The sequence below is a fragment of the Epinephelus fuscoguttatus genome, linkage group LG19, assembly GCF_011397635.1.
Source record: "Epinephelus fuscoguttatus linkage group LG19, E.fuscoguttatus.final_Chr_v1".
In the NCBI taxonomy this organism is placed as follows: Eukaryota; Metazoa; Chordata; class Actinopteri; order Perciformes; family Serranidae; genus Epinephelus; species Epinephelus fuscoguttatus.
Window position 1 is genome coordinate 40,577,230 of NC_064770.1, and position 25,807 is coordinate 40,603,036.

General features: G+C 43.1%; 1 protein-coding gene across 1 annotated transcript; it reads left to right on the top strand.

Annotated features, from left to right (window-relative positions):
• The first annotated feature begins 1,637 nt into the window (after positions 1 to 1,637).
• zgc:158376 (uncharacterized protein LOC100101643 homolog) lies at positions 1,638 to 25,791 on the top strand. The gene is made up of 11 exons (XM_049561293.1): positions 1,638 to 1,969; positions 8,215 to 8,415; positions 12,133 to 12,276; positions 12,613 to 12,699; positions 13,218 to 13,403; positions 13,510 to 13,542; positions 14,801 to 16,098; positions 17,489 to 17,652; positions 18,219 to 18,380; positions 19,323 to 19,544; positions 19,752 to 25,791. The coding sequence occupies exons 2-11, from the start codon at positions 8,230 to 8,232 to the stop codon at positions 20,024 to 20,026; spliced, it is 2,757 nt and encodes a 918-aa protein (XP_049417250.1). The 5' UTR covers positions 1,638 to 1,969; positions 8,215 to 8,229; the 3' UTR covers positions 20,027 to 25,791.
• Positions 25,792 to 25,807: the final 16 nt, after the last annotated feature.

Sequence of the window (25,807 nt, forward strand, 5' to 3'; positions counted from 1 at the left end):
ATTCTACTGTTAACTTATAAAGCTCTAAATGGTCAAGCTCCGTCATATCTTAGAGAGCTCATAGTGCCATATTATCCCACCAGAACACTGCGCTCTGAGAACGCAGGGTTACTTGTGGTCCCTAAAGTCTCCAAAAGTAGATCAGGAGCCAGAGCCTTCAGCTATCAGGCTCCTCTCCTGTGGAATCATCTTCCTGTTACGGTCCGGGAGGCAGACACCGTCTCCACATTTAAGACTAGACTTAAGACTTTCCTCTTTGATAAAGCTTATAGTTAGGGCTGGCTCAGGCTTGCCCTGTACCAGCCCCTAGTTAGGCTGACTTAGGCCTAGTCTGCCAGAGGACCCCCTATAATACACCGGGCACCTTCTCTCCTTCTCTCTCTCTCTCTCTCTCTCTCTCGTATCCTATTACTGCATCTAGCTAACTCGGCCATTCTGGATGTCAGTAACTCGGCTTCTTCTCCGGAGCCTTTGTGCTCCACTGTCTCTCAGATTAACTCATATCACAGCGGTGCCTGGACAGCGTGACGTGTGTGGTTGTGCTGCTGCCGTGGTCCTGCCAGATGCCTCCTGCTGCTGCTGCTGCCATCATTAGTCATTAGTCATACTTCTTCTGTTATTATACACATATGACTATTGTCACACATGTATACTGCCAGATATTAATACATACTTTCAACATATTGTACCACAGTAGCCAGAACTATAACTATAATATTATTACTTTCAATAATGTTGTTGTAAGCTACTGTCATTACCTGCATCTCTCTCTCTCTCTCTCTCTCTCTCTCTCTGTCTCATTGTGTCATACAGATTACTGTTAATTTATCATGCTGATCTGTTCTGTACGACATCTATTGCACGTCTGTCCGTCCTGGAAGAGGGATCCCTCCTCAGTTGCTCTTCCTGAGGTTTCTACCGTTTTTTCCCCGTTAAAGGGTTTTTTGGGGAGTTTTTCCTGATCAGCTGTGAGGGTCATAAGGACAGAGGGATGTCGTATGCTGTAAAGCCCTGTGAGGCAAATTGTGATTTGTGATATTGGGCTTTATAAATAAAATTGAATTGAACTGAATTGAATCATGCCTACATCATGTCAACATCATGCATACATCATGCCTACATCATGTCTACATCATGTCTACATCATGCCTACATCATGTCTACATCATGTCTACATCATATCTTCATCATGCATACATCATGCCTACATCATGTCTACATCATGTCTTCATCATGTCTACATCATGCCTACATCATGTCTACATCATGTCTTCATCATGTCTACATCATGCCTACATCATGTCTTCATCATGTCTTCACCATGTCTTCACCATGCATACATCATGCCTACATCATGTCTACATCATGTCTTCATGTCTTCATCATGCCTACATCATTTCTACATCATGTCTACATCATGTCTTCATGTCTTCATCATGCCTACATCATTTCTACATCATGTCTACATCATGTCTGTATTAAGCTGTTATCTGTTGTCCACCTGACACACCTGCCAATAAAGCATATTGAAATTGGAAAAAAAAGACATTGAAAATTAAGGGGGGCTGTGTGTGTGTGTGTGTGTGTGTGTGTGTGTGTGTGTGTGTGTGTGAGAGAGAGAGAGAGAGAGAGAGAGAGAGAGAGAGAGAGAGCAGTGGATTGAATGGCTCGGTTCACTCAGCAGCACTGCGCCCTTCACTTTATCGATATTATCGATCAGTTTGGATACATTTAGCCCCACAGCGGGTCCCTTACTGAGGCTAGCCCGGGAGCTAGCCTGGAACACTGGAGGCTAACACCGATGGGACGCGTGTGAAGCAGCCCGGGAGCTAACAGCAGCCTGGCGGAAAGAAAGAAACAAGGAAGCGGACAGCTAGCTGCGAGGCTACACCGAAGCTAACGTTGGCTAACTGCTGGCTAATATTATTTCTAATGAGAGACCGAGGAGTATGCGACCTGAGACCAAGAGGTGAGTGTCCGCAGCATTATCTCTGTCCGGTGCCGGTTACCGAGGCTCCGTGTGTCCGGTGTGTCTTTAATGAAGCGGACAGATAATGAAAGAGGAAGCATACTGCAGGGACAGACAACAGCTAGCATCATGCTAACACGTTAGCAAGCGTAACATCTCAGATCCCGGGGGGATGGGGAGGGATAGTGTCGTTTCACATGGTGTGATATTTAATTAACAATACACCTGACGCGTAGAAACGTTCACAGGTGTTCAGGTGTGTGGTCGTGTCAAATAAATGTAGGTTACTGTGACGCGCTATCGGTGTTAGCCGTTAGCGGCTAATCTCGCAAGTGGAGCCAGATGCGCATCTTCATTATTCTTGGCTGCTAACTTGTGCTAGCTCGCTTCATGGATTGATCAGATAAGATCAGATAATCAGTGATCGATCATCAGAGGGTATACTCAGGTGTTACAGCTGCACGAGGCCAGGTGTTATCAATAAATCTACTGATAATCAGATTTATCGGCTCAGTATGTGAACAAACACATCAAGGGACTGACTCCGGTTATTCTATATAGCGCGCACACACACACGCACGCACACACACACACACACATACACACCATACTTTTACCATACAACATGTACTCACAGACACACACGCACACACACCCAGATACACACCATACTGTTACCATACAACATGTACTCACACACACAGACACACACACGCACACACACCCAGATACACACCATACTGTTACCATACAACATGTACTCACACACACAGACACACACACGCACACACACCCAGATACACACCATACTGTTACCATACAACATGTACTCACACACAGATCTGTGACCTCATAACATGATCATTCTGCCCTGTGACTGAACTAAGTCATGACACATGACATTATGACCACAGACTATACCATGACCTTATAACATGTTCACGTCACACTGTACCGTGACAGTTTGTGGCGTATTCAACATGACTCTATGACATCATAACATAATATACAATGACTCCTAGAATGTTTATACGACTACGATGCTGTGACTTACATAATAAAATTTTACGACATACTTTACTGTGATGTTATTACATTCTATACTATGATTATGATCAATTAAAACAAGGACAACAGCTAAAGAATTAAAGGTAAAGAACAGACACATTTTACAACTTATACTGTGACTGTTATAACATTCTCATGACACACTGTGCTGTGACTGTTATAACATTTTCATGACACTGTACTATGACTGTTATAACATTCTCATGACGCACTGTGCTGTGACTGTTATAACATTGACACTGTACTATGACTGTTATAACATTCTCATGACGCACTGTGCTGTGTCTGTTATAACATTCTCATGACGCACTGTGCTGTGTCTGTTATAACATTCTCATGACGCACTGTGCTGTGTCTGTTATAACATTGACACTGTACTATGACTGTTATAACATTCTCATGACGCACTGTGCTGTGTCTGTTATAACATTCTCATGACGCACTGTGCTGTGTCTGTTATAACATTCTCATGACGCACTGTGCTGTGACTGTTATAACATTGACACTGTACTATGACTGTTATAACATTCTCATGATGCACTGTGCTGTGTCTGTTATAACATTTTCATGATACTATACTGTGACTGTTATAACATTCTCATGACACACTGTGCTGTGACTGTTATAACATTCTCATGATGCACTGTGCTGTGACTGTTATAACATTCTCATGACACACTGTGCTGTGACTGTTATAACATTCTCATGACACACTGTGCTGTGACTGTTATAACATTCTCATGATGCACTGTGCTGTGACTGTTATAACATTCTCATGACGCACTGTGCTGTGACTGTTATAACATTCTCATGATGCACTGTGCTGTGACTGTTATAACATTCTCATGACGCACTGTGCTGTGACTGTTATAACATTCTCATGATGCACTGTGCTGTGACTGTTATAACATTCTCATGACACACTGTGCTGTGACTGTTATAACATTTTCATGACACTGTACTATGACTGTTATAACATTCTCATGACACACTGTGCTGTGACTGTTATAACATTTTCATGACACTGTACTATGACTGTTATAACATTCTCATGATGCACTGTGCTGTGACTGTTATAACATTCTCATGACGCACTGTGCTGTGACTGTTATAACATTCTCATGACACACTGTGCTGTGACTGTTATAACATTTTCATGACACTGTACTATGACTGTTATAACATTCTCATGACACACTGTGCTGTGACTGTTATAACATTTTCATGACACTGTACTATGACTGTTATAACATTCTCATGATGCACTGTGCTGTGTCTGTTATAACATTCTCATGACACACTGTACTATGACTGTTATAACATTCTCATGACGCACTGTGCTGTGACTGTTATAACATTCTCATGACACACTGTGCTGTGACTGTTATAACATTTTCATGACACTGTACTATGACTGTTATAACATTCTCATGACGCACTGTGCTGTGACTGTTATAACATTTTCATGACACTGTACTATGACTGTTATAACATTCTCATGACGCACTGTGCTGTGACTGTTATAACATTCTCATGACACACTGTGCTGTGACTGTTATAACATTTTCATGACACTGTACTGTGACTGTTATAACATTCTCATGACACTATACTGTGACTGTTATAACATTCTCATGACACACTGCTGTGACTGCTATAACATTCTCATGACACACTGTGCTGTGACTGTTATAACATTTTCATGACACAGTGTACTGTGACTGTTATAACATTCTCATGACACACTGTGCTGTGACTGTTATAACATTTTCATGACAGTGTACTATGACTGCTATAACATTCTCATGACACACTGTACTGTGACTGTTCTAACATTCTCATGATGCACTGTGCTGTGACTGTTATAACATTCTCATGACACACTGTGCTGTGACTGCTATAACATTTTCATGACACTATACTGTGACTGTTCTAACATTCTCATGATGCACTGTGCTGTGACTGTTATAACATTCTCATGACACGCTGTGCTGTGACTGTTATAACATTCTCATGACACACTGTGCTGTGACTGTTATAACATTCTCATGACGCACTGTGCTGTGTCTGCTATAACATTTTCATGACACACTGTACTGTGACTGTTACAACATTTTCATGACACTATACTGTGACTGTTACAACATTCTCATGACACACTGTGCTGTGACTGTTATAACATTCTCATGACACACTGTGCTGTGACTGTTATAACATTCTCATGACACACTGTGCTGTGACTGTTATAACATTCTCATGACACACTGTGCTGTGACTGTTATAACATTCTCATGACACACTGTACTATGACTGCTATAACATTTTCATGACACTATACTGTGACTGTTATAACATTCTCATGACACACTGTGCTGTGACTGTTATAACATTCTCATGACACACTGTGCTGTGACTGTTATAACATTCTCATGATGCACTGTGCTGTGACTGTTATAACATTCTCATGACACGCTGTGCTGTGACTGTTATAACATTCTCATGACACACTGTGCTGTGACTGTTATAACATTCTCATGACACACTGTGCTGTGTCTGCTATAACATTCTCATGACACACTGTACTGTGACTGTTATAACATTCTCATGACACACTGTGCTGTGACTGTTATAACATTCTCATGATGCACTGTGCTGTGACTGTTATAACATTCTCATGACACGCTGTGCTGTGACTGTTATAACATTCTCATGACACACTGTGCTGTGACTGTTATAACATTCTCATGATGCACTGTGCTGTGACTGTTATAACATTCTCATGACACGCTGTGCTGTGACTGTTATAACATTCTCATGACACACTGTGCTGTGACTGTTACAACATTCTCATGACACGCTGTGCTGTGACTGTTATAACATTCTCATGACACACTGTGCTGTGACTGTTATAACATTCTCATGATGCACTGTGCTGTGACTGTTATAACATTCTCATGACACACTGTGCTGTGACTGTTATAACATTCTCATGACACACTGTACTATGACTGCTATAACATTTTCATGACACTATACTGTGACTGTTATAACATTCTCATGACACACTGTGCTGTGACTGTTATAACATTCTCATGACACACTGTGCTGTGACTGTTATAACATTCTCATGATGCACTGTACTGTGACTGTTACAACATTCTCATGACACACTGTGCTGTGACTGTTATAACATTCTCATGACACACTGTGCTGTGACTGTTATAACATTCTCATGACACACTGTGCTGTGACTGTTATAACATTCTCATGACGCACTGTGCTGTGTCTGCTATAACATTTTCATGACACACTGTACTGTGACTGTTACAACATTTTCATGACACTATACTGTGACTGTTATAACATTCTCATGACACACTGTGCTGTGACTGTTACAACATTTTCATGACACACTGTGCTGTGACTGTTACAACATTTTCATAACACACTGTACTGTGACTGTTACAACATTTTCATGACACTATACTGTGACTGTTATAACATTCTCATGACACACTGTGCTGTGACTGTTATAACATTCTCATGACACACTGTGCTGTGACTGTTATAACATTTTCATGACAGTGTACTATGACTGCTATAACATTCTCATGACACACTGTACTGTGACTGTTCTAACATTCTCATGATGCACTGTGCTGTGACTGTTATAACATTCTCATGACACACTGTGCTGTGACTGTTATAACATTCTCATGACACACTGTGCTGTGACTGTTATAACATTCTCATGACGCACTGTGCTGTGACTGCTATAACATTCTCATGACGCACTGTGCTGTGTCTGCTATAACATTTTCATGACACACTGTACTGTGACTGTTACAACATTTTCATGACACTATACTGTGACTGTTATAACATTCTCATGACACACTGTGCTGTGACTGTTATAACATTCTCATGACGCACTGTGCTGTGTCTGCTATAACATTTTCATGACACACTGTACTGTGACTGTTACAACATTTTCATGACACTATACTGTGACTGTTATAACATTCTCATGACACACTGTGCTGTGACTGTTATAACATTCTCATGACACACTGTGCTGTGACTGTTATAACATTCTCATGACGCACTGTGCTGTGTCTGCTATAACATTTTCATGACACACTGTACTGTGACTGTTACAACATTTTCATGACACTATACTGTGACTGTTATAACATTCTCATGACACACTGTGCTGTGACTGTTATAACATTCTCATGACGCACTGTGCTGTGTCTGCTATAACATTTTCATGACACACTGTACTGTGACTGTTACAACATTTTCATGACACTATACTGTGACTGTTATAACATTCTCATGACACACTGTGCTGTGACTGTTATAACATTCTCATGACACACTGTGCTGTGACTGTTACAACATTTTCATGACACACTGTGCTGTGACTGTTATAACATTCTCATGACACACTATACTGTGACTGTTACAACATTCTCATGACACACTGTGCTGTGACTGTTACAACATTTTCATAACACACTGTGCTGTGACTGTTATAACATTTGTAGGACTTACTATACTACTATATGACTTTTATAAAAAAATGTTTGACATGCTACACTGTAATATGACAGGCTAACAAAAGTTTAATCTGTATTTGTAATATTAATAATTTATGTAATGAAAATGTCGATACTTGAAGCGTGTTCATTGATATGATATTGCCACACATATCAGGATACTATGCTGCATCAATTCCCCACCCCTGGTATATATGAATATTATATAATATTATATCTATAGGACCAACAATAAAATAAAAACAACCTAAGTAAAAGTAGTTTTCTTGATTTCTTCCTGATATCGAATATTGACAGAAATCCAATATCGTGCATTCATAGCCGGATTAACTGATTAATCACTGCAGCTCCTGACCCAAAAAAAAGATGGCAGCCGGATGAGGCAGCAGCTCCCATTCAGGCTGCCATCTTTGTTTGGGTCCAAGAGATGAAACGTGATGTCATCAGAGGGACGATCTGTCACAGCAGCAGGATGATGATGTCAGAGGATCAGAGACGTCTGGCAGTTTCTTTGAGACGTCAGATTTGATGACGCACAGAGGGACAGCCTGTCTCTTTACCTGTTCACATGTGTTCACTCATTCACGTGTCGCATCTGTGTCTCTGTGTCTGCAGCTGACTTGTTGGGTGATGTCGGGCAGTAAGGCGCTGGGCGGGGGGGCAGGCGGGGGGGCGAGGCGCAGGCGGACACGGTGCCGGCGCTGCCAGGCCTGCATGAGGACCGAGTGTGGAGAGTGTCACTTCTGTAAGGACATGAAGAAGTTCGGAGGGCCCGGCCGGATGAAGCAGTCCTGCCTCCAGAGACAGTGCACGGCGGTGAGACACACACACACACACACACACACACACACACACACAGATAACTAAGGTTTACATGTATGACCACGTCCTGATTGGTTCTCGTACAGCAGTGGAAACTACATTTCCTCAAGTACATGCTGAGATAAAACTTTATTGATCCCTTGGTGAAATTCATAAACTATTAAACAGTAAATCAAATCATTAAAAACAATCAAACACACCACAGTTTGACTGTTTTCAACACAACTAAAAAGTAGACATTAACATGATTTTTTACAGTGCCCTGAGACAAACAGTTTGGCTTTTGGAGCGCAGCAGCATGACCACATGTCATGTGACGAGGACCAACCAATCACAGCACAGATATCTTTCTTTCTTCAGTAAATATCAGTGTGTGATAAATATGGAGGAGAAGTTGATCATGTTAGTGCAGAGCTGTCAGAGCGTCACATCTGTCCCACAGACACACAGGAAGTAGATCAGCTCTGACCTCAGGGTTTCAGGTAAACAGGCTGTGATACGGTGCTGGTTATGGTCGCTTAGCAACCTCAGACGCAACCTGCTGCCACGCTCTTGGAAGACGGTACAGTACAGTAAAGACGCGGTGTGTGTACGGCCTCTTACACATGTCAGAAAATACTTGTTGAAAACACGTGAACGGACCATTAAACTGGTTCCCATCATTACTGTGTCGCAGGGTTTTTTGGTTGGTCTAAATGTTTGCTGGATGACGCACTGGAGGACTTTTTATTAAACTCAGTTTAGTCTGTAGATGTTATTTTCCAATTGTAACAGGATCGTTCAACGTATTGTTCCGTAACAGGATCGTTCAATATATCGTTCGGTAACAGGATCGTTCAACGCATCGTTCCGTAACAGGATCGTTCAACGTCTCGTTTGGTAACAGGATCGTTCGTAACAGGATCGTTCAATATATCGTTCGGTAACCTGATCGTTCAACGTATTGTTCGGTAACAGGATCGTTCAACGTATCGTTCGGTAACAGGATCGTTCAACATATCGTTCGGTAACAGGATCATTCAGCATATCGTTAGGTAACCTGATCGTTCAACGTATCGTTCGGTAACAGGATCGTTCAGCATATCGTTGGGTAACCTGATTGTTCAATGTATCGTTCGGTAACAGGATCGTTCAACGTATCGTTCAGTAACAGGATTGTTTAAGTTGTTGTTCGGTAACAGGATCGTTCAACGCATCGTTCAGTAACAGGATTGTTTAAGGTGTTGTTCGGTAACAGGATCGTTCAACGTATCATTCAATAACAGGATCGTTCAACGTATCGTTCAGTAACAGGATCGTTTAAAGTGTTGTTCGGTAACAGGATCGTTCAACGTATCGTTCGGTAACAGCATCGTTCAACGTATCATTCGGTAACAGGATCATTCAACGTATTGTTCGGTGACAGCATCGTTCAACGTATCATTCGGTAACAGGATCATTCAACGTATTGTTCGGTAACAGCATCGTTCAACGTATCATTCGGTAACAGGATCATTCAACGTATTGTTCGGTGACAGCATCGTTCAACGTATCATTCGGTAACAGGATCATTCAACGTATTGTTCGGTAACAGGATCGTTTAAAGTGTTGTTCGGTAACAGGATCGTTCAACGTATCATTCGGTAACAGGATCATTCAACGTATCGTTTGGTAACACAATCGTTCAGTGTATTCTTCAGTAACAGGATCGTTCAACGTATCGTTCTGCAACAGGATTGTTTAATGTATCGTTCTGTAACAATATCATTTAACGTATCGTTCGGTAACAAGATCGTTTAACGTATCGTTCTGCAACAGGATCGTTTAACGTATCGTTCGGTTTGTGATGTTTACTAAACTGAAAGCCTCGTACTGAACAGGTCACTATGAATATGTGTCATTGTTACGTCCACAGGAAACTGATAAATATACAGGTAGGAAAATTGGAGTTGGAATAGTTCGTAAGAGTGCGAGTATAAACACAGCGAGGGTGAAGTCTCGTTTAGCCACATGTTAGAGACACGTAAAGGTTGTAAACTGACAGTGGGGTATTTACTGACGTAGAACAGAAGGTGAAAGTCTCTCAGTTACACTGACTTAAAGACGAGGAACGGGAAGTGCTAACATGCTAACTCATTCCCACAGCGCTGTGTCTCCTGTCTCACTGAGCACAGTCACAGTGTCAGCACAACACAGTCATTTATTTTTACCAACTGTGGGTTTGATCTCTGCACACAGACGTTAGAGAGACATCTGTGGACACACACTGGTCCTCACTCACACAGACCACAGCGCACACTGACACGTTAACATGTCGACATAATCCTCTGTTACACCTGCACACACACACAAACACACACACACACACAGTCAGACTGTCGGCTTCAAACTCTGAAGGTGTGATTTTTCTTTTTTAATTATTTATTTTATTTGTGTCGATTCTTCAAATAGCATCAGCAGAGAGCCGGAGCCCAGCAGGCGACGATGCTGGGTTTCCGTGGCAACCAGAGATGGTTGCTGGCGCTGTGAGTGAGAAAGAGTTGGCTTTGATCCATCGAGATGCTCTAACACACACACACACACACACACACACACACACACACACGCTGAGCCAGTCAGTCTTCATATTATTTCTGTTGTTGGGTTATTTATTTGTGTGCTTACGGGAGGAGGAGGAGGAGGAGGAGGAGGAGGAGGAGGAGGAGGCGCCCTCTGGTGGTTCCACAGAGATAAAAGGATCCGAAGGAGCAGCTCCTCCTCTTTAATCTTCACTTCAGGCATCATAATAAAACTGAAACAGCTTCATATGGTGATCAGCTGTATTCAGATCAGATTTATTGATCCTCAGAGCTACAGACGGATAACAGACAACACAGACGTTACACTCACAGTACACAACAGATACACAACAGATAAACATCAGATACACAGTACAACCAGGCAGCTTCATCTGAGGCTGAAAATTAATTAAACCAGAACCTGCAGTTCCTCTAACGTCCACTAGAGTGCGTCCCCTCAGAGCTCCATGTTCACATGTAGAAATCAACATGTTTACAGCCTGTTCGGTCTCTGGAGATCATTTACACATTTTTACACAACTCACCTGTTTATATTTTATTAAGGCTTAAATTCACATCATCAAGGGGGCGGGACCTCTTTGACTGACAGGCTGTCTGCTGACTGTAGATAGGTCCACCCCTCGCTCCTCCACAGCTCCGCCCTCTTGAAGATGGCAACGGCTGTAATGCTGAACCAGAGGCTATGAAAACAGGAGTCCACAAACCAATGAGTGACATCACCGTAGCTACGTCTGATATTCTTTACAGTCCCCTCAGGAACGCTGCTCAGCTTTGCTTCCATTTCCCCAGTGGCCACTCGTGTCATTACAGTAAAAAAAAAAATCTCTGCAGCCTAAAAATTATTCTGAATTTTTCATCAATGGAGGTTCTGTATACGTAAAATGATTTGTGACATCATCACAATGTGAAGTCTTTGAGCTGAGTCAGTGAAACACGACTGCACCGATTCAGTGGGCCGAACACGGTGAAATAAAGCTGGAAACTTTTTGGCGTATGCAGATGCCATCTTGGTGTTTAGTTTCCAGTTATCATCATACAGCTGACTACAACAAATAAATATCATCATAAAGAGCCACAAGCTGACCCTCTGTCTGTCTGTCTCTCTCCACCTGTCTGTCTGTCTGTCTGTCTGTCTGCCTGTGTGTCTGTACAGCCGGTCTTGCCTCACACGGCGGTGTGTTTTGCATGTGGCGAGGCAGGGAAGGAGGACACAGTGGACTCCGAGGAGGAGAAGTTCAACCTCTCTCTGATGGAGTGCACCATCTGTAACGAGATCATCCACCCGAGCTGTCTGAAGGTCAGTGATCTGTTTGTGTTGGAGCTGTGACCTCTGACCTCACGCTCTGATGTCACAGCTGCACGTTTGACACATTTGAATCTTTTGTTTGTCACCACATCCTGTTTCTCACCTTTCAAAATAAGATACAGATTATTAAACGACTTGTTTGATTTCCTTGTTGATGATGTCAAAACGAACCGCCTCCAGTCTGAATTATTATAAAGTTTAATGATTTGTTTTTGTTACCATGGAGACCAGGCACGAAATACCACACCCAATTCAGATGCTGACTCAACAAGATGGCCTTTGATTTAAACTTTTCATTTGGGTTAAATTGTTTTTGTGTGTTTACAGATGGGTAAAGCCGAAGGAATCATCAACGATGAGATCCCAAACTGCTGGGAGTGTCCAAAGTGCCACAAGGAGGGCAAAACCAGTAAGGTAAGACTCAGACCAGTAAGAGTCAGACCAGTAAGAGTCAGACCAGTAAGATCTGTTGTGTAGGACTAGATGTTAATATCCCTTACTGCACACTTGAGACACTGCTAGAGACTCTGTGGGATGGTCAAGTGAGAGATGGCGTCCTCTGGGTTATCAAGTGGGCGCCCTCCTTCCTTGGTGTTTCGCTGATTGGCCCACGACACCTCCAGAGGGTTCAGCAGTGAATCCCAGTGTCCCAAGTTTTTGTTATTTATTAAAAGGGTCCCCATTAGCTGCCACCTAAGTGATGAGCTAGTCTTCCTGGGGTTACCAAAACACTCCCTAGATGCCATCTACTCATTTGAGGGCCCAGGTGGAGTCCACTTCCTCCTGGTAGCCAGGATGGGGGCAGCTTGGGCTACAAATAAGGTAAGACTCAGACCAGTAAGAGTCAGACCAGTAAGGTGAGAGTCAGACCAGTAAGCCGGTGAGAAGGTGTGCAACCATCTGTATTAAAGCAGCCTCATGTGTGTGTCCAGGACCAGCCGGATGGCTCGGGGAAGCGGCGGCTGGATAACGGCGAGGTGGGCCGCTGGAAGCTCACAGATGACCCTCCCCCTAAAAAGAAAGCCCCTCCCTCCCTGGAGGAGGGGGGGAGGACAGAGGGGGGTCACAAGAGGAAGAAGGAGAAGGAGCTGCCTCAGGACAGCGGGCCCAAGAAGAAGGTGGAGTGTTAATCAGTCACAGAGCAGATCTGACGGGAAGTTAACGTGTCCAACCTGTGAACAGCTCTGACTGACCATCTGTCTCTTCTTCCTTTTTCTCTCTCAGATGAAAGGAGCCCACGAGAAACGCCTCAAAAAGGTACCAAGCCATTATTATTATTATTTTTATTATTATTATTATTATTATTATTATTGTTATTGACAGTTGACAGTTGTTATGATTGTTATTGTTATTATGGGGTACCCTCTGGTACCTGACCTGGTGCAGAACTGATTTGTTTTCCCCCTCATTGTAAAAGGATGTGATGTTTGTGGGCGTTTGCGTAAATAACTGACTGTATCTATGTTGATAAAATGCTGGAAAATAAATTAAAATAATATTTAGAATAACGTTATGATCTGTTATGTTCCTGTATCTCATTTGGACCGTTGACTTCATGATACTAATCAACTTCCTGTTTGTAAATGTCTTCATCAGCTGACGCTACAAAGCAACCAACTGCAGATCATGTAGAGTAGCTAAGGTACAGCTAGCTGGCTAACGTAAGCTCAGGTTACAGTTAGCTCGTTGACTGCAGGCTAGTAGAAAGCGCTATTTACTGTTTCATCATTTATTCTTGGCTAAATCAACACTAACTTGTCATGATATATAAGGTAGCATTGTGGATAATGTTGGCTTGGGAAGTAATTTAACAAGCTAGCCAACTGACATATTTGCTCAGATTGTACCTTGCTAATGATAATGTGCAAGATAGATAGATAGATAGATAGTTGACTGCTTTGTAGCATTAGCTGATAAAAAAATAAAAATAATTCTTAATATAAAATAATTGGGAGACATCAAATTGGCTAATTGACATATCCATTCAGGTTGTATATTGCTTGCGATAACATTAGTGAGCAAGCAAGCTAATGTTAGCCAGCTAGCTGTAACTAAGCTTAGCTGTGTTGATCTGGCGTTGGCTGCTTTGTAGCATGAGCTGATAAAATTATTTGGAAATGGCAAGCTAACTAATTTAGCAGTTGGGTTATTCTGGATAAATTAAATTATGTTAATTAGTCAAGAGTATTTTGTACGCTAGCTAGAAATAAGTCAGCGTTAGAAAACAAGCTAACGTTTGCTCGTGTTGCACACTGTTAGTGCTGCAGCGTAGCTGAAGAGAAGCCAGACACGCAGGAATGCACACAAGGTCACATCCTTTGGGTTTTCCCTGAAAAATCTGTCCGTGTGTCACCGATACCTGAGACTGTTTAAATTACAAGCTGTTCACACGTTGGAAAATAAAAACATTTGAACATGTAAAACGTTCCGAACAAAACGTTTAATTAATGGACCGAACGAACAAACTGTCGTTACAGACGAAGACGTCCTGATTCTGTTTTCTTGTTTCCATCAGAAACCCAAACAGGAGGCGGTGGAGTCCAACGGTCCCACTTCCTCAGCTGGTGGAGGAGCAGGAGGACTACAGGGCTCCTCCACTTCTTCTTCTTCTTCTTCTCAACCTGGCGGAGGAGGAGGTGGGGGAGGAGGGGGAGGTGCAGGGGGGACGTCGAGTGCGGACCAGCGCTCGCATCACAGAGAGAAACTGGAGCGCTTTAAGAGGATGTGTCTGCTGGAGCGCCGGCCTGAGTCCTCCTCCTCCTCCTCCTCCAGCTCCGAGTCTGACTCTGAGTCCGACTCTGACGACTCCCTGAGGGGGGAGCAGGCGGGAGGAGGCTCCTCACCTTCATCCTCCTCACCTGCCCCGCCTCCTCCTGTCGTCTATGGCAACAGCAGCGGCGGGCGGGCTGAGCGTGAGAGGAGTCGCAGCGAGCGTGAGAGGGAGAGGGAGAGGGAGCGGCGCCTGGCCGAGCTGGGCTTCAGCGCCAGCGAGGAGTCGGAAGGGGAGGGGGGAAGGGGGGAGGAGGAGGTGCGAGAGGAAGAGCAGGGAGTGGGGGAGAAGGCACGACGGAGAGGAGGAGAGGCGGGGTTACCTCCACGAGGAAGGAAAGGAGGACTGCTGGACGGAGAGGAGGAGGACACGCCAACCTCTGACAGGACCAGGAAAAACTCCGCCTCCCTCCCTCCGCCCTCACCCCTCTCCTCCAATCAGATGCCTCCATCCTCGCAGCATGACGGCTTCACGGGGAAGCAGCGCAGCAACGGGCAGGAGGCACGCAACGGGCGGACACGAGGAGGGACGGGAGGGGGAGCAGGGGGGAGGGAGGGAGGGGAGAAGGAGAATGCCAGTGGCGTTCTGACTAATCACAGACACAGCGGCGGAGGAGGGGGCGGGACCAAAGGCAGCGGGAGCCGCGGCAACAAGATCCGTAGCAACAGTAAGAGCCAGACGTCCAGGAGCAACATGTCCTCCTCCTCCTCCTCCATCCCCACCTCTAACGGCGGGGGAGGGGGGGGAGGTGGCCTGATGATGTCAGCCATGGCGGCGTCTCCCTGCTCACAGCCGTCCCGTCTGGCCCCACGCTCTCAGATGATGAAGCGCAGCCCTCCAGCTGTGCCCTCGCCCCCCCGGCCCGTTCAGATGGAGAGACACCTGGTGCGTCCCCCGCCCACCTGCCCCGAGCCCAGCTGCCTGCCGCTGGACTCTGGCTCCTCCCACATCATGACACGTGACGTGTGGCTCCGAGTCTTCACTCACCTGAGCCAGAGAGAGCTGTGTGTCTGCATGAGGGTGTGTCGCACCTGGAGCCGCTGGTGAGTCACACTTGACATCACAGTGACATCACCTCTCCTGCCACATCACTCGTAGATGCAGAAACATAGACGCCTCACAGCCTCTGGACCATACGCCAACGTCACATCTAAACAAACAGAGTGCCGTCTTCACACCCACGTTGTGCTGCGTCCAAATCAGACGGGTCCTTCTTCACAGAGCATCTCTGAGGAGACAAATAAGATAAATATAAATATTATAAATATTAAACCAAAACTTTTGACCCCAAGCTACATCATCAGGTCACTTCCTGCTTCACCTGAACTCTGGAAGATAAAATATATGTTAACTAAAATAAATCTGCTGTCACAGATTAAGTCGGATAAAACAGTCTTTACTGATCACGCAGGTCTTTGGACAGATGTGATTGGTTGTTTCAGTCTGTCTCTGGATGATGCATTGACACGCTGCTCGACAGGGTGGAGCCTCAATGGTGTAACATTAGTGACGTTAACCCAAAGCTGAGGCTGGCTGATGGTTCCGAAGTGCTTGATTGGATATGCAGCAGAGTTCTCTGAGAGCAGACGACACGTTTTAAACGTCAGTGTCACAGTCAGTCATGTCTCAGAGATGTCAAAGGTTAATCGCTGAGAATATTTTTGACCGGTCACAGGTGTCGGTCTGCAGGTTAATTTTGCAGCTCTTCAGTTTACTGCACTGTGCACCACCTGGGTCTGGTAGGAGCTAGCTAGAGGCGCTGCACGCTACAGTGTTGCTGTGCAAACATTGTATCCGCCCTCCATCTTGTTACAGCTGGTCACGGCGTCCTGTTGGCAGAGCATGTTGCTGCTGAGGTGTTGCCCCTGCAGGTCGACCCGGTGAGTAAGTGGCTCAGTTTTGAGCCACAAAGCCCCTTTAGCATGGTTAACTATGTTCGCACTGCTACCTCTGTTAGCACTGTTAGCATAAATGCTAAAAGGGTTTTGTAGCTCGAAATGAAGCCACTTACCCACCAGGTCGACCTCTGGGGAGGCACAACTCTTCCACAGCAACTTGATACACCAATAGGAGGCCATTACCATCTGTAATCACCAAATGAGCTGCGCTGCAACAAGCTAATGTTAGTTTCCACCTGTTTGCAGTAATCTGAACACAGAACATGTTTTCTTGTGGCGTCCTTTCTAAAATGATCAGTGGTGAAAGTTTCTATATTCTGTTCTGATCAGGGAGTTAATGAGCAGACAGTGTTAGCTAGCTAGCATGTTAGCTATTTGAAAAGTCGCTACTTCCACATTAAATGATATTGTATAGGGACGTCTCCACAAGTATTAACCAGGGACAAGAAGACAATTTAACACAGTCGATGCAGCGTCTACGTAACTCTGTCTGTGACATCACATGTTTAGTGTCTGTCTCTTGTCTCTTCTTCAGGTGTTGTGATAAAAGGTTGTGGACTCAGATCGATCTGAGCCGGCAGCGCTCCATCACCCCCCCCATGCTGAGTGGTATCATCCGCCGACAGCCCGTCTCTCTCAACCTGGGTTATACCAACATCTCCAAGAAACAGTTAATGTGGCTCATCAACCGCTTACAAGGTGCTGCCAACACTTCCTGTTCACCTGTTTGGAGACGTTCAGTCTCTACGACACAACTTTACAAATCTGTCTTTCTCCTGACACGTCCAAATGATTTTTATTTCATGATCTTCTCAAAAACATAATCTGTTTTTCAAACACTCAGCGGCTTCTGTGAAGTTTAGTTGATTCAAAACACACATTAAACATGAACACAAATCAGCTTCACTATAACTCGCAGCATTCACAGACAAACACTTGTCTTTATCTGGACACATTTTCCCCACAAATACAACAAGCTAATGTTTTTAGCACAAGCCTATGGCATTTTACATTGTATAAATTAGCCTAGCAGCTAGCAGAGATTTCCTCTGCTCATATGAAGCCAGGGACAACAGCAACATTTCCACTGAGGGAAATGGTTTCAGCTCACAGAGACAGACAGGAGGTCTGCGTCAGGCTACAGCGTAGGCTCTGTGTCCAGGTGGAGCCTACACTGTAGGTACAGTATTGAGTCGACACAGATGTGTCAATCCTGCATTAGTCTCACCTGTAAGTCTCACCTGTCCCGTGTGTGTCCTGTTCAGGTCTGTTGGAGTTGAATGTGTCCGGGTGTCCGTGGCAGGCGGTGTCTGCTCTGTGTCAGGCCGTCTGTCCCTGTCTGAAGCTGCTGGACCTCAGCAGAGTGGAGGATCTCAAAGACTCTCACCTGAGAGAGCTGCTGGCCCCCCCACCTGACACCAGGACAGGTGAGAGACACGTCACCTGACAGGAACACACTCAGAGGCAGGAAGCGTTAGTCTCATGCTGCTCTGGAATGTTTCAGGAACACGTCGGTTCACAGAGATGAATTCTTCTGAATGAGCAGATTATTGTGACGTCATGGTGAGGTTCGTTATCACAGCGACTGAAACTAAATGTAATGATTGGAAATTAAACCGTCTTTAGCTTTGAGTTCAATACACACACAACATAAGGGCGTCTGTGTAATATTACTTTGTACATTTTAAGGGGTTTTATATTAATTACTTTTAATCAATTAATTGATTATAATAAACATCATAAACTGATAATAAATGGAGATGTCATGTCCTTAAAATCTGTTAAGTAAGGGCTTTTGATATCAAAGTGTTTTTAAGGGGTTATATTCAGAGCTCTTTGACTTGTTCATTGGTTCAGATTTAAAGGCTGTTTCACATCCAAATTACACACAAGTCCCTTATAAACCCTTCAAACCCCCTTAAATGTTCAGGTTAACCATTTAAATCACCTTAATGTATTTAAGGTATGTTTTGTTTCCATTAATTGAGCTATTAATTAGCACAAGATTTAGGGTGAGCCCTTTAAATTTTACCTTAAATTGGAAATAAATGTCATTTAAAGAAACTAGTTTTAAGGGGTTTTACTTTACCTTAACAACACGAAATGGATTTGTCAAATTTATTCACTTAATGTGTAAATTAAGGGCAAACTTGTGTACCCATTAAAATCTATTTAATTATTAATTAAGGGGTTTTAAAGGGTGTTTTTTAAGGTTTTTTTTAATTTATGGACAAACTGATAAATTCATGAAGTTTATTTGAATTATTTTTGTTTCATAGTAAAAAAAAAAAACCCTTAAACTCAGATTCTAAAACTTTTGTTGTTTCATTAACACATCTTTGTTCTCTGCTCTCTGATTGGTCGCTCAGCTCATGGTGAAAGCAGAGTGGGGCGTTTCCAGAACGTGACGGAGCTGCGATTGGCCGGTTTGGACCTGACGGATGCGTCGTCTCGTCTGTTGGTGCGTTATGTCCCTCACCTGAGCAGGTTAGACCTGAGCCACTGTGGGAACATCACAGACCAGACGGTGCACACCCTCACCTCCCCCATCTCCCCCCTGAGAGAGAGCCTCACCCACATCAACCTGGCAGGTAAACACAGCAGAGACTGTAGCAGGTCTGGTGTTCTATTGGCCAAATCACTGTGACATCACACCAACAACATCAGTCACTTCCTGGTAGACACCTGCCGATTGTTTTCACCTGCTGAGACGTGTTTGCAGCAGCAGGTTCCTACTAAAGATGTGAACTCACCTGTGTGTGTGTGTGTGTGTGTGTGTGTGTGTGTGTGTGTTTCAGGTTGTGCGAAGGTGACGGAGCAGTGCGTCCCGTTGCTGCGTCGCTGCCCCTCCCTGCAGACGGTGGACCTGCGCTCCTGCTCACTCCTCTCCTCTGAGACCGGACAGCTGCTCTCCTTCCCCTCCCACACCTCCTCCTCTTCCTCCTCCACCTCTTCATCCTCCTCTTCCTCCGCCACCACCACGGTCGCTGCTTCATCCTCTTCCTCCTCCACGTCCGCCTCCTCCTCGTCCTCCTGTCCTCCTGAAGACAGAACGCTGCTAAAGAACAGCTAAAGTCCTCCTGCAGGTCATGTGACACTTGAGTCATTGGTCCAGACGGCCTGTAAGCCCCGCCTCCAACCTCATTACACTACAGATGGGTGAGGGAGATGAGGAGGAGGAGGAGGAGGCATCTGTGCAACATTTCTCCTGATGTAACAAGTCCAGCGACCAGAAGAAGAGGAGGAGGAAGAGGAAGCTGTTTTAGGAAAGTTGTGGGTAATAGGTAAAAAATAGAAACCCTGAGCATGTACATATTTGTTCTCTGTACAATTTTGGGTGTGTGTATATATCTGTAGTTTACTGTAAATGACCCTTAACCTTTGAGACATCACCCCAACACTCCTTTCCTTCTCTCCTTCCCTGCTATCCTTCCTTCCTTCCGTCCTTCCACCCTTTGACCAGTCATCACCGGGCATCACCTGCTCGTCAGCAGCTGCAGAAAATGGGACAGAAAATCAAGACTTCATGTTGGTCACATTTAGTTTGTGTGATTTGACAGGTGACATCATCGACCCCCCCCCCCCCCACACACACACACACACACACACACACACATCCACCCAAAAAAAAACCCTAACAACAGGAAGTCAGAAACTTGGTTTGTTTCTGGGAAGTTTAAAATAAGGTCAGCGTGACGTTTGCATCACTGAGCATCGGTCAGACACCGAGGCTAACAGTTTCCCTTTGCTTCCAGTCTTTGTGCTAAGCTAGGCTAAACACGTGTGTCTGCTCTGACTCTGGGTGAGCGGACGCCTCGTCTCTCTGCGAGGTTTGGAACGGTTAAACGACCGTTTTCATTATCGATGAATCTGCAGATTATTTCCTCCGTTGTTTGGTCTGTAAAAGAAACGTTTTGTAGAGTCCAACGTGACGCCTTCGTTTGGTCCTACAGTCCAAAGGTCAAAGTTCAGTGAGATGAAACAGAAACCGTCACATCAGTGAAGCTGAAACACTCTTTAAGAAATGACTCAAACAAAAAATCAAAGATCAGTAACATCAGAAGAGACGATTGATCCATGAGACGTCTGCAGCTCTGACGTTCAGTGTGTCCTGAAAATTAATATGAAAAATAAAGTTTATAGTGTCGTGAGAGAAAATCAGAAATCATTTCCTCTGTAGTGACGAGCCAACGGACATCATAGTGAATGTAAACACACCTGTGTGTGTGCGTGTGTGTGCGTGTGCGTGTGTGTTGAAAACAGTGTTAAATGTGACTGTATGAACCTAGTGTGAACCAGTAAGACCAGTAAGAGACACCTCAAACACTGATCGGCGGCACAGTTCCTCTGAATGTTCTCAGTAAACAGGAAGTGGTTCGACCACCACCCGTGACAGTGACGGCGTAGCTCTCACCTGCGAGCGCACCTTCTGCCTGTTTACATTGAAAACCGTGGCGTGTGCACGGGCCTCGCAGTGACCTCATCATATGTCACAGATATCAAAGTTAGTGTCATGTCAGACCACAGAGAGCAGCTGAACCTGGAAATATCACATGATCATTAAAGTAGTTACTGATTATTTTTCTGTTCTGATTAATTGTCTGATCGTCGCAGCTTCAGTCTGTCGTTCAGCTGAATTTAAACCTGCAGCAGGTCGTTTAAATTTAAACACGGACATGAATCAGACAGATGGAGCTAAGTTTCCACCTGCTCCCAGTGTTTGTGCTATGCTAAGCTAAAAGTTTACAACTACCTAGTGTCTGTGCTAAGCTAAGCTAACAGTTTACAACTACCTAGTGTTTGTGCTAAGATAAACTAACAGTTTCCACCTGCTCCCAATGTTTGTGCTATGCTAAGCTAAGCTAACAGTTTCCCCCTTCTCCCAGTGTTTGTGCTATGCTAAGCTAACAGTTTCCTCCTGCTCCCAGTGTTTGTGCTATGCTAAGCTAACAATTTTTACCAGCTTTCAGTGTTTGTGCTATGCTAAGCTAACAGTTTCCACCAGCTTTCAGTGTTTGTGCTAAGCTAAGCTAAGCTAAGCTAACCAGACGTATCTCTGAAACAGATCCAACAGTTTCAGTAAAATGTCCGACTGTTCCTTTAAATGTCTCGCAATGACGTCACTGGTGTGAAGGTTGTTCAGGTGTGTTTTGGGGGTGTTCTTCTTCCTGTGTGTGTGTGTGTGTGTGTGTGTGTGTGTTAGACCGACAGCGCTGGGTGTGTTTGAATCTGAGCCTCAGTGTCTTCAACGTTCGCCTCATTCATTCATTCATCTTCCCCTCTTTGTCTTTAAACATTTGCTCCTCCTCCTCCCATGTCCGTCACCTCTGATCAGATTCTTTTGGGAAGTTATTGACGGTGTTTTTTCTCAGGAGTATTTCTTATATTTATTTTCCATCAGTCCAAACACACATTCCTTCAGAATGTTTCACATGTTGTTTCTGTGATGAACATTTCCTCTGTTTGCTGCGTCCTTCAGGTGACTCTCACCTGTTTGAATATGTTTCTACGGAAGCCCATTTCTGCCAAATAAGTTTAGAATAATCACGGCACGTCAAGATGATCAGATACTGAATCAAGATTATGACTCGTTATGAAAAGTCATCACCATGACACACTGTAAATGATCTGCGTTTGGTTTCTATTAATTTGACTTTATGTCTCATTATCTGGATTTTTCTAACTCATAATTCTTTTTGATAATTTAATAATCATTTTGACTCATCTTCATTCGCTGTCTCACAATCTTGATTCTGTTTTATGATCTAATGATTCAGAAAGTTGTGAACTTGATCCTGACGAGTTAAACTTTACTTGAGTGTTTTCGTATTTATTCCAAACTTTACATCAGTTTTTTGGCTAAAATGGGCTCCTGTAGTTTCCTCAGGGGCCTCACTTATGAAAAAAACTACAAAGTCAATTTCACGCCAGGATCGTTGTTTGATGCGTCTCATAAAAAGTGCAAAGACAGAAGTTTTTCTTAAGTGATGCTCGGAGATGAATCACGTGTCGACTGTGGCTGTTTACTATCCGTGTGTCCTGGCTGTCTATTCGTCAGGCAGCGGCACTGAGCGCTTCTTTACTTCATGTTCATGTTCAAATCAAACAGCAGCCAAACTCTTTGTGGACGACACTGACTAGAATCAAAGTTCAGTAGAGTTCAGGCCGCTTTATACTGGCTAGCATGTTGGTTAGCTTGTTAGCTTCACAGTCTCATGTTAGCTTCATATGATGTAGCTCATTGGCTTCAAGCGTTCTGTCACAGGTGTGTTTGCGTTACCTCTGCTGCACTGTTCTCCAAGAAAAACTGAATCCACGATTCAAATTAGGTCGAGAAAAGGAGCAGGAAACAGTCACTGGCTAGCTAACGTTAGCTGCTAATTAGTGGTTTAGTTCAAGTGGTTCAGGTTAATCTGATCTTGTTAATGAGCTGTGTCGTCAGACTTTAGAGAAAGATCTGTCTCTGTATTATATAGTGTGAACAGATCGACAATCTGTGTCTTCATGTGTAATCTGTAAATATAAAACACCTTCCTTAAATACAGAAAAGATTTTTAAATTCACAAAAATATTTTGCAAATATAATACAGATCAACAAATACACAAATCCCAACAAAAAGAACTGCACAAAATGTAAATCTGCAGCCTTGAACTGAGATCCACAGATATCTGTTTGAAAGTTGTAAATGTCAGGAAATGTTTTTTTTTTATTTATTTGTAGATTAATTACATTTATTCAGATAATTTTTATTATGTGTGACATTTGTGTATTTGCAGCTGCATTTTTATTTGCAAAATAGTTTCTGATTCATGGGAGGTGTTGATCTGTTCATACAAATAATACTTGGACAAATCTATCTCCATATTAGCCCGTTAGCAAACTGGGCTAACAGGCTAACACTAGCTATCTAATTAGTGTTAGCCTGTTACAAAGGCAGTGGTGGTTGGGGAATGTTAGCTATAGTGCAAAGTCAGAGAAATTAAAACTAAAAAACATTTATATTTCACCGCGGAACACAGCTTTTGTAAAGCTATGGGGACAAGTTATGCTAACGGTAGCTTGTAAGAAAACTAATATGTAGCTAACAAATAAATTGTATTCTAGTGTTTACAAATATGCTGATTAATTTCCCGAACTTTAGCCCATTTCTGTAAATTAGCTAACTAATTGGCCCATGAGCATGCTGAGGAAACAAGCTAACACTGGCTAGCTAACCAACATTAGCTTTATGGAGAATGAAGGTTATGCTAGCATTAGCCTGTGAGTCTGCTAATATGTAGCCAACTCCTCATAGAAGAAGTGTTGCAGTGGTTAAAAGCTGATGAATCTGCTTCATCTGCATTGTAAATGAGCTCACTTATTAGCTCATTAGTAAGGTAACAGGCTAACAGTAGCTTGCTAATTAGTGTTAGCTTGCTACAAAGGCAGCGGAGGTTGGGGAATGTTAATGACAAGTCAGAAAAATTTAAACTGAAAAACAAATAGGAACATTTAAATGACACTGTGGAACAGAGCTGTTAGCAAGCTACAAGGACAAGTAATGCTAACATTAGCTTGTGAGCAAACTAATAAATTGTTTTGCAGCAGTTAAATGCTAATTAATTTGTTACATTTGCATATTGATGAGCTAACTTATTCAGTAAGTAAGTAAAATAAAATCTACAAATTAAATCATGTCTGAAAAAGAGCGGAAAATGCGGAAAAACTACCATGATTTAACGCTAATTATAACGCTAATTTCCCAAATCTTCGTGAGCTTGTTTGCTCATTAGCATTAAAAGGCAGATGTAAGCTAGCTGCACCAGTTTGCCCCAGGACAAGCAGAGGAGGTTGTCAGGTGTAAATAAAGATTATTATTATTATTATTATTAATGTTTAATCGTTTAGTTAAATCAACAGATTAAACTTTAATTTTAACGATCAATTGAATGTTTTAAAGCATTTATTAAATAAAAGACAGATTCACTGTCTCAGCTGGTTTTCTGTCTATTACGTCAGTAAGAGTGAATATTTGGGGGTTTTGGACTGATGGTCGGAGTAAACTGTGAAATCTGAGAATCTTTTCTCTCTTTGTTTTTTTGAGAGATTTTTATTTAAAGTTTCGTGGCAGTGCAGTAGAGGTAATAAGATAATACCGTTAGCTACGTCAGCTAGCAGGTTGGTGTTAGCTGGTCTGCTGTAGTCCATGAAATAAAAAGTATTAAAGATCAATTTGAAAATGCCATAAACGCCTTGTTGTGCCATAAACACACCAGATCAATGTTTCACTGTGTTTAAAGGTCAGTTTTTATATTTTATTTTTTGTATTCAGATGTGATTTAGTTGTTTTTGTTTTGTTTTTTTTTACTGTAACTGTAATGTGGGGATCAATGATGCATATCACAGCTTCAAACTTAACCTAGCAACAAGTGAGGAGATCATATCTGATTGGACGAAAAAGCCTTGACTCCTGAGAGCTCTCATCCAATCAGACGCTCAGACATATCTCACCTTTTCTCTGTTGTCTTAGTAAAAAACAAACAAACAAACAAAAAAAAGTCCGAATCTCTTCATCCATGGTTTAAGATGCACTGGACCATCATCATCATCATCATCATCATCATCGCCTTCATCCTCACCTTTTGCCAAATGTAGTTTTTGTTGTGAAAAGGGGCATTTATCTTGTTTTTGTTCTTTTTGATACTTTGTCCATGACTCTTCCGTTGTGTTGATGAAAAAAATGAGGAAGAAGTTGGAACAAAAAGTAAAAAGACACAAAAAGACCAACTCAAGGCAGCTACGTATGAGTGACTACTGTAAAATGACTAACTAATAAAGAAGCAATGGGTTCGTTTTTACCTTCGACTCTTTCAT